Source organism: Papaver somniferum, chromosome 5 (genome assembly GCF_003573695.1).
Source record: "Papaver somniferum cultivar HN1 chromosome 5, ASM357369v1, whole genome shotgun sequence".
Lineage (NCBI taxonomy): Eukaryota > Viridiplantae > Streptophyta > Magnoliopsida > Ranunculales > Papaveraceae > Papaver > Papaver somniferum.
In genome coordinates this window covers 9,371,428-9,384,544 of record NC_039362.1, presented here as the reverse complement: position 1 = coordinate 9,384,544, position 13,117 = coordinate 9,371,428, and the positions used below count along the sequence as shown (strand labels likewise).

At 35.5% G+C, this 13,117-nt stretch overlaps 1 protein-coding gene across 1 annotated transcript; it reads left to right on the top strand.

Annotated features, from left to right (window-relative positions):
* The first annotated feature begins 8,025 nt into the window (after window positions 1-8,025).
* On the top strand, window positions 8,026-11,269 carry LOC113280967 (DNAJ protein JJJ1 homolog). Its single transcript, XM_026529590.1, has 3 exons — window positions 8,026-9,951; window positions 10,799-10,857; window positions 10,967-11,269. Exons 1-3 carry the CDS (start codon window positions 8,230-8,232, stop codon window positions 11,022-11,024), a joined length of 1,839 nt encoding a protein of 612 aa, XP_026385375.1. The 5' UTR covers window positions 8,026-8,229; the 3' UTR covers window positions 11,025-11,269.
* Window positions 11,270-13,117: the final 1,848 nt, after the last annotated feature.

The following is a 13,117-nucleotide window of genomic DNA, read 5'->3' as shown; positions in this document are numbered from 1 at the left end:
TGTCCGCATAAATAGATATAAGGAAAAAAGTTACACTGTAGCAACAGCTTTTTCGGAGACCAATTTTTTCTCCGTCGGTAGAAAACAATCCATTTGCGAAAACAATTTGTTTGGATACTAATAGTTCTAACGGAAAAATCCTTATCTTACGGGCATTCGTTTCGGCAACAAACTAATTTTTGTCAGTGTAAGATACATTCAGGGACAAAAGTCTTGGATTGTTAGCAATAATATGTTTGGGGACTATAATTTTCATTTGTCGCTAGAAACCAATTTCGTGACCGAAATAGTTGTTCACAATGAAATATTTAGAGGCGAAGACAAGATTGGTCACAAAAAAATATTTTGAGAAGGAGACGGGATAGGTCACTATATTTGGTCACAAAAATTTTCAGTGACAACTTTAAAGACTAAATTTACCATTTGTCGCAAAAAAAATATATATGGTGACCAAAAAATATTTCTCCCTAAAAACTAGATTTGTAGACAAAATTTTCTTGGACACATAAAATTTTGTCACTAAACGTGTGTTTTGTTGTAGTGTTATGATAAGCTGACTAAGACCATATCATAATGAAGGCTAGGAATTCGAAGCAACAATGATCATAATAAAACACTACTCATGAAATGAGTCTTGAACATATCCATGAGAAACCGAATTCAATATATGCCAGCCTTTGCAATGAAAAATATCTTAAGAAACAACCTCTTTTTTCAGGAACTCCAGCTACCCTATCTGCAATCAGTCCCCAATGGAGGCAATTAACATCCCTCATTCCCACAATCAAACATCATATTTTCCACAAAATCGATGATGGATTAACAACTCCTATTCAAGAAAACTAGATCCCGCAATTCGCTAATTCCGTGGACCCGGCGAGCTGCTATCCAATTCAGACAGTCGCTGACCTCATTGATCCTTTCACTCACACATGGAATCACCATAAATTAAACCTCCTGCCACCCCATATAATCCAATGAATTGTAAATATCCACTACCCCAAAACAACCCCTATGATAGAATTATATGGCCTTTCACCAAATCTGGAAAGTACACCACATCATCTGGATATCACTGCTTAACCATCTTATCGGATCATTCCCACCTAAACCCCCTTTCCACCAACCAAGTTTCTCTGGACACTCTCATGTCCTCCAAAATTACAGTTTTTCTTGTGGAAAGTAATCAACGAAGGCCTCCTGATCTTCACCATTCTAAATCATATCCACCTAACCGATACCAACATCTGTGCACAATGCAACTCCAATCTGTTCGTATTCTCCTCCATTATCATCTGGAAGCCGTCGCATAGAACATGCTCCTCACAAGACTCCCTATTCTTTCAAACACAACCTAAAATCTTCTAAAATTTCCAAACCCTCAGATGAAAATCACACACATTCTACAATTCAAGACTCATCACTTTGTCAAAACAGCCTTTTTGTTTCATTTTATGGTCATTATGGATAGATAGGGAATGATTACTTTTATCTACAATGGAAACTAAATACATGTAGCATTCCCCAGATGGCTATCAGTCTGCAACAAGAATTCTCTTCAGCGCGGGAGAACCTTTCTTCTGTGATACTCGGAATACCATCTTAAAAATACGGGGGGTACAAAAATACACCACCAACTTTTTCTTAGGCAACCTATATGGACTAAACTAAACTCAAATAAAATTCCGAGAGTTACAACTTAATGAATCTCAACCACGAATTATATGAAGAGTTTATATCTCTTTCTCTCACAATCAATATGTAAATGCAGACAAGTCCGTCAACCTGATAATACATTGAGAACACTTGGACGATTCCAAAGATCAATATCCAAGATCAATCAAGTCATATCCAATAATTACGATGGACTATCTATTTTGATTGCTTTATGTACAAACTGTGATATTTCAATTATAAAGATAACAATATAATGCGGGAAAAAAAGATACAGACACCACAAATTATAACGAGGAAACCGCAATTGCAGAAAAATCCCGGGACCTTGTCCATATTTGAACACCAAACTATATTAAGCCGCTACAGACTCTAGCCTACTATCAAAACTTCGGACTGGAATGTAGTTGAGACCGAATCCACCGTCACAGTAATTCAGTTACATTCGTGCTACTTACGCCTCATGAATCTCGCATAATTCTGTGCAATTAATTCCCTTAGCCGACGTCCTTTACAACCTAAGAGTTTTTTTTACTCAATTGAAGACTTTAAACCAATCTTCCCCCCACAATAAGCTTATATGTGATTTATGTTCTGATCAAAATATCAAGGTAAGATAGGAAATCGTTTGCAATAGACAAAATCTATCAAACCTCAAAATCCGGTACTTACGACTCTCGAAGAGAAGCCTAGATTATTATTCACCTCACAAGTAAATCCTACTCCGGTTTAAACAAAGAATCACTATAGAGGAATATACCTGTGGAATCACAAAGTCTGAGGCGAAGAAACTTTGCGATTTCTATCTATCTTTCCTGATCGGAGTGAGACTCAACAATCATTAGCAAGATCAGGATACACGAACTATCAATATAGAGATATTTAGACCTAGCTTCATGAATCCCTAAGCGAAGTCTTTTTAGTAGCTAAACCTAAAAAGGTTTATAGGAGAGGACGACTCTAGTTTACAACTAAGGCACACGATGAAAGTGTCGGGGATTCAAAAATCCAAGTTACTTGAGGTTTTCTTATATATACTTTCAAGACAAAGGTTGCTTTATATTTAAGCTAAGGTAGCTTTGTAATCAAGCAATCAATATCCACCATTAGATGAATCTTCGATTTAACACAACAAAATATACACTCTGGTTAGGATGAACCGTAACCGAACATGTACAATGACTTGTTCATGAAAAGTTAGCCGAAACTATCTAGACGAATTATAAGCTTAACCATTTTCATATAACAGTTTAAGACTTTAACTTTGAGTCATAACCATAGGTTATAATGTGATCAAATATGTATAGATGTGTTTTTATAGAGAGTTGTTTAAAGGACGATTATCTCATAGAAATAATTCTGATGCACCTGAAAATATTCGAAAGGGGTTAGTATGTGTACCGAGTTTGTATACCCTTAAGACAAATACAAGTTCAGGAGTTCAAAGAAAATTTTCGGTATGCCTAATAGGTATGTGTACCAAACTGAGTTCACGAGTTCACAAAACTTTTTGCGTTTGCATGTTAGGTATGTGTACCAAAAGTCGTTTCCGAATTATAACTACGCCGGTACATGTACGACGGCTCCGGACCTATAGTAGTTGCGCCAGTACGTAAACTGGTACGTATAATGTCCTTTACTAGATTTACAATAGTTCTATATCTCTCTAATAATCAATTTGAAACATTCCCGAATAACATCAATGACACATATCACTGTTCCAGACTATTTTCAAATGATTAACTTGAATAATAATTTAGGTCATAAACAATAAATTGTTCTTAACCAAATTCTTCAAGTATGAACAAATATTCTTAAGCCTAGTCAACATATTTCGAGAATAATTATCAAGATAAACTTGACTCGAAATTGCTGTTGTGTATGTAAAATCTAATTTAGTCACGCGACATAGTCTCATAGATAGAAAGGTGAAAACTTGAGTAGTAGGTGGTCCAGTGTTCACTTACCTTTTGTTGATGGAGTTCTCCAAAATTTTCGGTTGATCTTCGCCTTCAAACAGTAGAGCGCAATGATATCTGATACTCAACTACACACTTCTATCCTAATCCGATACTTGAATAAATGTAAACTAGAAATCAAGAATAGTTTTGATCAACTAAATTTGACAACAAGATTGAGATAACAACAGTTGTGAGTTCGACCGAGCAATGCTCTAACAATATTTGTATTAAGTTGTGCACAAATATCAAAGAATCCATTTTGAAGCAAAATGATCTTGTAAAATGGTTACAAGAATCTCTTCGTCTTAAACTTTAATGTACGATAAAACCTATATATTTTTATTATAATATCAATTAATTTTTATATGGAAGCAATAACGTATAGATATAAAAAGTTCTTGAAGTCCCCATACTATAGTATTGTTCACAAACTGTTTAGGTTAGTTCACGAACTTATTTAGTTTTGAGAGTTATTGAACTCCATGATTGCTTGATAGTTCACGAACAACTTAACCATTGTTCATATGCGAACTATTTGGTGCACAGAGCTTATATCAATAAATACGCAGGTGTATATTCTTATTTGTAATTCAAGACAAACTTCTCACGTGCTTACATGATCAATCTATATATACAAGTTGAGTTTACTTTCAATTCGTAAATATGGAAACTAGTTCACGAACTCATATTTGATTGTAACCACATATGCTTGTTCATCATTATGAATGAAAAAATCTACGCATATTAAAATCTCAATCCTGGCACTTTTTGTGTCCTAGTTGTGGTTAGTTATATCCTATAAAAAACTAGGTTTCCTTTTGAAACTGTATTAGGTTACGACTTTTAAAGTCTTCACTAATATACTCGTTAAGCATTATCGGACTATCTTTTACCTGATAGTTCTTGATATCTAGAATATTATCCTGATCATCGTAGTTCTTGTCTATTTTAAAGGTCCCTCTCTTCTGCTATACGTACATGAAGTGACTATCGATCAGGGAATAAGTTAATGCAGATAAAAAAAAAGGATATTTTGACTTTGGGTCACAGAAAAGTGACCAAAATTGCGTTTGGGTCACCAAATTTTTTTAATTAGATTTTGGTTCACAAGAAGGTCATTGACCGTATTGACCGTTAATAAAATAAATTTATTTTTATATAATTTATATGCAATTAATCTAAACCTTTAGATGAAATGGGTGGTGGTGGATGTGGTTTTGAGTTTTTCTCCTCTCAGGGAGTTTTTATCGAACATTAGAGGTACAATGGGTCTTCATCATCACTATATCTGGAGAGTCGTCGCTTCAATCCAACCAAACCCGTCCAAATACTTCATGCGTATAATTGTCATCTAAAATATGGGTGGGAGGCTTATAAAATCTAAATGTTTAAAATCAATTGGTATCTAAGGCCACATCTTCGAAAAATTTTTTTGACGAATCTATATCGTATCTTTCCTAAACTTATATGATTGTGGACTACAAGGTATAATTCCTAAACTTCCGCAACTTACAGCTAGATGTTAGTGGTAGATTTAATCTTCGTCCTAATCTTACTAAAATGTCTCATCATCGATGACCTAAACTCCAAACCCCGGGATAGGTGATACTGATGTAAGTGGATAAATCTCCGACTCGGTTTCAAATACGCCATGTTAATCTTTATGATTTTCATTTTTCAGTTTAAGGGTATATACCATCTTCAATATATAATCTTTATCGATTGACTCTAGAACTCTCTGGTAACGACGCTACGGTTTATATACTAATTTCAATCAACAAGATGTCTTCTCTTCAAGGAAAACCCAATTTTGTGACGATTCAATCTAAACATAGATCCATCAAAATCTAGGAAAACCGAAAATCAGATGCATCTAATCCCCATTAATCAATCACTGATATTAGACAAATCAATTTTTTTGTTGCTGCTATAGTTTATGCGTGACGCTTTTAACAGGAATGTATGATCAAAATTCGAGAGAGAAAATGAGACTTACTTTCCCTAATAAAAGGGTAGAGTTAGTAAATAAATTTATCCCAAGATTTTATTCGGTTATTTCACTATTTAACTAACTTTCCTAACTGTCAACGCGGTCAATGACTGTCATGTGACCCAAACTCTAATTAAAAAAATTTGGTGACCCAAATGCAACTTTGGTCACTTTTCTGTGATCCAAGTCAAAATATCCCTAAAATAAAATTCTCCTCATCTTAGACTTTGCAATTCCACAAGTTTCATATTTCTTAAATTGATTAGGCATCTCTATAACCTTTTGAAGAGAGTGAGCTATCCTAATTGTTGAGGTTTGCTTGATATCTTCTTTATCCTTGAAAATCCCTTATAAGCAAACAAAATTTTTTACCTTGATTTTATATATGAAGAAAATCATAGATTATCTGTTAGAGGCAGAATAGTCAAAAGTCTTCACTGCGGCTGAAACAACTCATAGGTATGTAAAGGACGTCATCTAGGGGAATCAAGTACGTAAGGTCTAGCGAGATCCAAAAGACGGAAGGAATATGACTGAAGTTGAAGTGCTCGGAAGGTCCATTCGGTCTCAACTACATTTAAGTATGAATTATGATAGTAGGCTACTGTTTGTAGCAGCTTAATACAATACGGTGTTCAAAATGTACATGGTACCAGGGTTTTCCAACAAGACCGAAGTTTCCTCGTTAACAACGTTGTCTTGTGTTATTTCTTTTCCATATTATATTGTTAATCCTTATAATAGAAATATCATACGTACTACGTTAATCAACCTAGGCAGTTTCTAACTCAATTATATAAAACTTACAAGACTTGTTCTTGTGAATTCGTGTCTTGAAATATATATTGCAAGACTTGTTTTTGTTGGAATTCAGTTCCTGTATAGTTCGGGTAAATACTAGGTTTTTCTTGGATATTGATTTTTGAGATTTTCCAGGGAACTTATTTTACAATCCGGTACAAGAATCTTTTCGGTTGATCTACACTTATCGATTGTAACAAGGAATCGTCCAAACAAGTTCACGAACCAAAAAGTTGGTGTCATACCAGGTATCCACTCCATTATTTACCGATTTGGTTCAATTTATGTGCAACCCTAAAATATCATCCACTTGGATCGTTTGTCTCTCTCTAACAGTATTTTTATAAAAGTATTTTTATCATTGTTATTGAATAATAAAATTATAAAACCATTTTGGATCATGTCACATATATACCCACAAAATCAAATTAAAATGATAGGCGACTCAGATAGATCCGAACTAGATGTATGAGCCGCGACATATCCCGGATCATACATCAAAACAAACGATCTCACATCCAACTCGGCCGAGTCAGATACCAAGAGAGATATAAACATGTGAAAAGCACTACGAGCATCTCTAACAGAGGGTGAAAATATTTTTTTTGAACGACACATAGGATTTTAGACCCCCATTTAGAATAAAGCATCTCCAATGGTTAGCTCCTACAAAGTAGGAGGGATCAAATACTAAATACGAAGGTGTTAAAGAAAGTCTTAACTACACCTTCGTGATGACCCTTAACTAATTCCATGTCATCAATTTTATTTTAAAAAAATATTTTTTAATATGGAATCAAGCTAAATATTGTTTTTTTAATGTTTATCTAAATCTAAAATACATTGTATAACCTTAACTAATGGAGATGAGTTTTAGTATAAAGGGTCTTATTAAGATCCAGGGATAAAATCTAAATAAATGGGGTCTAATAATGACATCCACGTAGGATTTTTTTGACCTACTGTTGGAGATGCTCTAACAACGGTTGAGTGTGAGTTAGAGTAATTCCTATGGGATGAACAAACTCAGAGTTTGTTCATTTTGCTCCCATTATGGAATGAACAAACATGAAAAATGGATGTTCAAATCAACAGATCTGTTGATTTGAACAGTGAGATGGAACAACTAGCGCGCGCTTGAGAGAAGGACGCGCGTTATTGCCAAAAACGCGGGCGTTAGAAGCACCAACGCGGGACCATGCCATTAACGCCCGCGACTTTCTCATGAACGCCCGCAACTCTTGGATTGACGCCAAGTACAATCCCTGATTATTTTACTAGTAATTTTTAATCTTATTTTATCTCATTTTATCCTATTTTATCTCGCTTCATCCTATTTTAACTCACTTCATCCTATTTTATCTCACCTAAATATTATATTTTATTTTTCATCTTTATCCTACAAAACATTTTATATTAAAAAGAAATACTAGTGAGGTCCTAAAAGACCAAATCCGTTCATTTTGCCCTGCTTTACCATGGTGGAGAAACCCGTTTGGCCATCCACGTGGCTCAACAAAATTGTGAGTTTGAACATTACCATTGGAATTGCTCTTATAAGTTTGGAATATTACCAAAAATCGAATTTTGGAACCAGAACTAGATTAGGAATCTTTCCGGATCCAAAACCGCGTAAACCCTAGAAATCTATAAAACAGACAGACTGGGTCTAATTCTCCTTAGAGATTGTTCGCTCCTGAAGATATTCTAAACCTCTCTCATACCAAAAAAAAATCCCCAAATTAAAACCCTAACAGCGTTTGTATACACGGGGAATTTGAAGATTTGAAGAGCTAAAGAAGAATGGCCGCGTCTGCGGGAAAGAGATGTTTATATGAAATTCTAGGTATAAGCAGAGATTGTAGCCCTGAAGAAATTCGATCGGCATACAGAAAATTAGCACTTCAACGACATCCTGATAAACTAGTATCACAAGCTGGAATTTCAGAAAAAGAAGCAAACGCTGCATTCCAAGAGCTTGTCAATGCATATGAAGTACTTTCAGATCCCAAAGAACGCAGTTGGTATGATTCTCATCGAAATAAGATTTTATTTTCTGAACCCGGAAAGGGTTCGTCGTCGTCATCAGCACAATCTGTGCCTGATTTGTTTCCTTATTATTCTAATTCGTGTTATTCTGGTTTTGGTCATACCGGTAAGGGTTTTTATAAGGTTTATGGTGATTTATTCGACAAAATTTATGAACAAGAAGTTAGTACTGCGAAGAAATTAGGGTTAGGGTTAGAGGCTGTTAGAGAAGCTCCGTTGATGGGGAATTTGAATTGTGATTATACACAAGTTACTGCGTTTTATAATTATTGGTCTGGGTTTAGTAGTATTATGGAATTTTGGTGGGCTGATGAACAAGATGTAGAAATGGGATATGATAGGAAATCAAGAAGGCAGGCGGAAGAACATAATAAAAAGTGTAGAAAGAAAGCTAAGAAAGAGTTTAATGAGATGGTTCGCGGGTTGGCTGAATTTGTCAAGAAGAGAGATAAAAGAGTTGTCGAGATGAAGATTAAGAAGATGCAGGAGATGGAAAAGAAGGAGGAGGAGTTGAACGAGAAGAAGAAGGAAATGCAAAGGCAGAAGTTGGAGAGAGCTAGGTTATATGAAGAACCTGATTGGGCTAAAGTGGATGAAGAGGAGATCGGGTTAGGTTTTGAGGAAGTTGATAATAATAATAAGAAGAAGAAAGATGAGATTAATGAGTTACATTGCATTATCTGTAATAAGAAGTTTAAATCTGATAAGCAGTGGAAGAATCATGAACAATCAAAGAAACATAAAGAAAAAGTTGCCATGTTTAGGGAGGAGATGGGAAGTGAAGAAGAAGAAGGAGAGGAGGAGATTCCAAACGAGTTCAATGAGGATATGGGTCCTTCAGTGTCGGGTAATGATGCTGTTGTAGATGATTTGTCAGAGAAGTTTGAAGATGCATTTGAATTTCAGGAGGAACAAAGTAAAGAGGTTAAACAACCTTCTACCGAAGAAGAAGAAGAAAAAGAAGATGAGGAAGAAGAAGATGAAATTGATGCTTTTGATGTTAATCTTGACAATGAGGCAGGTAACTCAGGTAGTGACGAAGAATCAATCCTTCTCACAGCGATGCTATCTGGACAGAAAAACAGAAAGAAAGCAGCATCGAAGCGTGAAACTGAGATGCCTTCTTCAGATGAAACTCCTGATACCGCTGATGATGGAGTAACAGAACCCATGGTGTATGATACCATGAAAAAGAGTGCACGCGGGAATCGCAGAGCAAAAAAAGGCAGTGGGAAGAAATCCAATACAGAGGAAGTAAGTTCTGATTCCCATATAAAACATGGTGCGGTTGAGGAAGGTAATGAACCAGACAATTCAAATACATTGGGTTCCTCATCTGACACTATTAGTGAGGTTGGGCAAAAAATTAGAGCAGATCCTCCTCCACTGGGAAAAAATGTTAAAGGTCATAAAAAGGCTGGGGCAGAAGATATGGTCAGCAACTCGAAAAAAGCTTCCAAAGGAAGGAAACAAAAGGTGAGAACATATTATCCTGTTGCTTTAATTGATATTCATCTGTTTTCAAGTTCATTAAAGAGACTATGTGATTCACACACATCTTTGCAGTTTACTTGTATTGATTGTTGTTAACCTTCCTGAGCTCAAACTAGTTTAGCATATAGCTTACCATGCATAATTATAATCCAAGTCAGACTAGGGGGTGAGTCCTGTTTGCCATTTGAACTGAAAAACTAAGATATGACACTGTTTTTTATATCCACACGTAATTAGCTAAACGTAACTAATATTGTTAGGAGTTATTGTCTTTCATTTTTATGCCTCTTTTCCGTTTTATAGCACTGATGTATAAATTCGAGGACGATAGAGAACGATATAAAGGGGTTTACTTATGTGAGTTTGGGTTGCACCTATCAGTAAATTTGTATAACACGCCGACTGTATGGTCACCTAAAATGCCTAATAAGTAAGATTTGTTGATATTTGACAATCACCTTTTCTCATGAAATACAGAACTATCGGTCACCTACTTTTTTTTTTATCACTGATGCCTTGAAAGTATAGTTTATGTCATTCTGCATGAACATTTGCATTGTTATTTAGCAATATAAGAAAAGTGAAAAACCACTCTGTTATCTGTGTTACTGTGTATATGTAGTCATAAAACTTGAATGCTGTTTTTTTTTAAATTACTATAGGCCTTGTTAGCGTAGTTCATACACGAGTGATACATTTGCATGGGATTGAATCCATAGCCTGATAATAGTAATTATTTGTTGCTGAAAAAAAACGAATCTCCTTTCTCTCACTTCCCTGTCTAACACAATTACTACCTCCTTGTCTACTGCTACTACTACTACTACAGGGAGCATCTAAATCTACTGATCACTTGTGTGATACATGTGGACAGGACTTTGAATCAAGGTACGTAACCCCTTCTATCAAACTGTCGCAATTTTCCCTTTGTGTTTCCCACTGCCATCACCAAAGATTCAAGCTTCCTACTTATTGTTATTATCATTGCACATGACAGGAATAAACTGCACAGGCATTTGGGTGATACAGGACATGCCTCCCTTAAATCACGATAAGCTGGTAATTGACGACTGTCCCTGGTTATAAGCAACAGCAAAAATGTTTCTAGGAATCTTCATTTTAGATCTTTTGCGTTTCTATTTGCATTTCACATACTCCGTTTACCCTGTCTCTGAGAGGGTAATTTATTTTGTGGCTGTGTTTTTGTGTCAACCATACCGTTATAATGCAAAAAGAAAGTTGGAGAATATATGATGATTTGTCGTTGTATTGAAGGCGAATGCATTTTTTTTTTGGGTTTTTTGGTTTTTTTTTTTTGCTGTTTTAAACATCTGCTTTTCAATTAAAACTTGTCGAGCAACTTGGATTTCATAAAGATAGCAGATCATATGAGACTAATCATCCTTTTTACCGATCCTGTTGGAGGTGACGCTGCCACCAATATCGTGATAACCGGCATTAGATCATAGATCTTTTCTGTGGATAATAGCGACAAATTAGTGCTAGGCATGGCAAGATTTAAAGCTAGATTTGTGGTCCTCTCAAACACTTGACCCCTGATTGCAAATCTGGTAAATCTGTGGCCCAACTCTAGTTGCCCAATTCCCGAGCCTTTGCGATTCTTGTTGATTCTTCCTGGGAGATTGCAAGCCCTTCGGCTCCGAGTACTGCGTAGATTTGTTTTGTTTTTAGAGTAGGAGAGCACTGGTGAATAATTGAGTCCAAGTCCTATCCAAGATTGACCGATAGAATGCTTGTTTTCAAACTTTATATTCCATGTCGGCTAGAGAAATACTTGTATCAAGGGACACATGCAAAGTATCACTCTTTGTTTTCACTCTTTATGCAAAGTATCACTCTTTGTTTTCACTCTTTATGGCATCATAAAGACGTGAACCACTCTCCCAGAGGTAACTTTTTGTTTTTGATTTGACTCGTTGAATATTGTTTGTGTTTTGAATTTTTTAGTCAGATCTGACTCAACCGAGATAAAGATAAAAATATGTGAGTCAGTGCCTTGATCCATCTATCAGGATATTTTTGTTCAGGACTTAAATGAGTCTGAATAAGGGGTTAGATCTGACCGAGATTGGCAGTATATGAATATGAATATTCCAAATAAATAACCTGGCTAAATTGGGGCCTACGCCACTTAATTAGGGCTTATAGATTACTTCATCTATCTAATACACAATATAAGGGGTGTCTAATATTTATGTAAACTACCAAAATTACCCTAAAAAAATATTAATATTACTAAATTACCCCCATCAAATCCTTAATAAACCTAACTAACAAAAATCAGTTTTCATTTCTAACCTAAAAACCGATTCTTCATCTCCTCTACTCCCTCTTTTTTTATTTTTTTGAAACCAAAAATCGTCATTGATCGACGATTCAAAAACGATTAATCGTTTCTTTCTTCTATAAAATGTCCAAACCAAGAACTAAGTATGCTACTAACAAGAATCATTCTAGTGCGGACAATCCCGGACTTGTTGAAGCGATTCGAAATAGAACGAAGGAAGTGCAAGAACAATCCGAAGCCTCTCGTATCGCACAAGAGGAAGAAATGGGTCGAATCAGGTACTTTTCTATCAACCCAATCCTCTAAACTAGGTTTTAGTAACATGCATTAGGTTAGAAATCGAGAATTTTGAAATCAAAAAATTCCAGTGTTCACAGAATCGGGTTACGTTAATGACGAAGTAACCCGATGCCTGTTAGAAACGGATTATGTTCTGAAACTTATAAACCGATTGTTCTGCATATGAAAAGGAATCGGTGAACGTTAATGTATAGATAGCCCTATTGTTATAGCCAATATTCCCGGATCTTTATTTTGTTGGAATCAGATTACATATGTCTTCACAAAAACCGATTGTGTAGTTTAGAATCGGGCTTTATATGTATATCGAGTAAACCGATTTCTAGAATCGGTTTACATTAGCACTTAACAAAATCCGATTGTTTGATTTATTATGTTAGGAATCGGACTTTATATATGTATCGTGTAAACCGATTGCGTACCTTGACTTAGAAAAATGCATTCGATTCCATTGTTGTTTGTCGCTTAACTCCGTATTCTACAGGCCAAACAAGGACAACCAACAAAAGCAAACCGAAAAAAAATATAAGAAGAGGCATG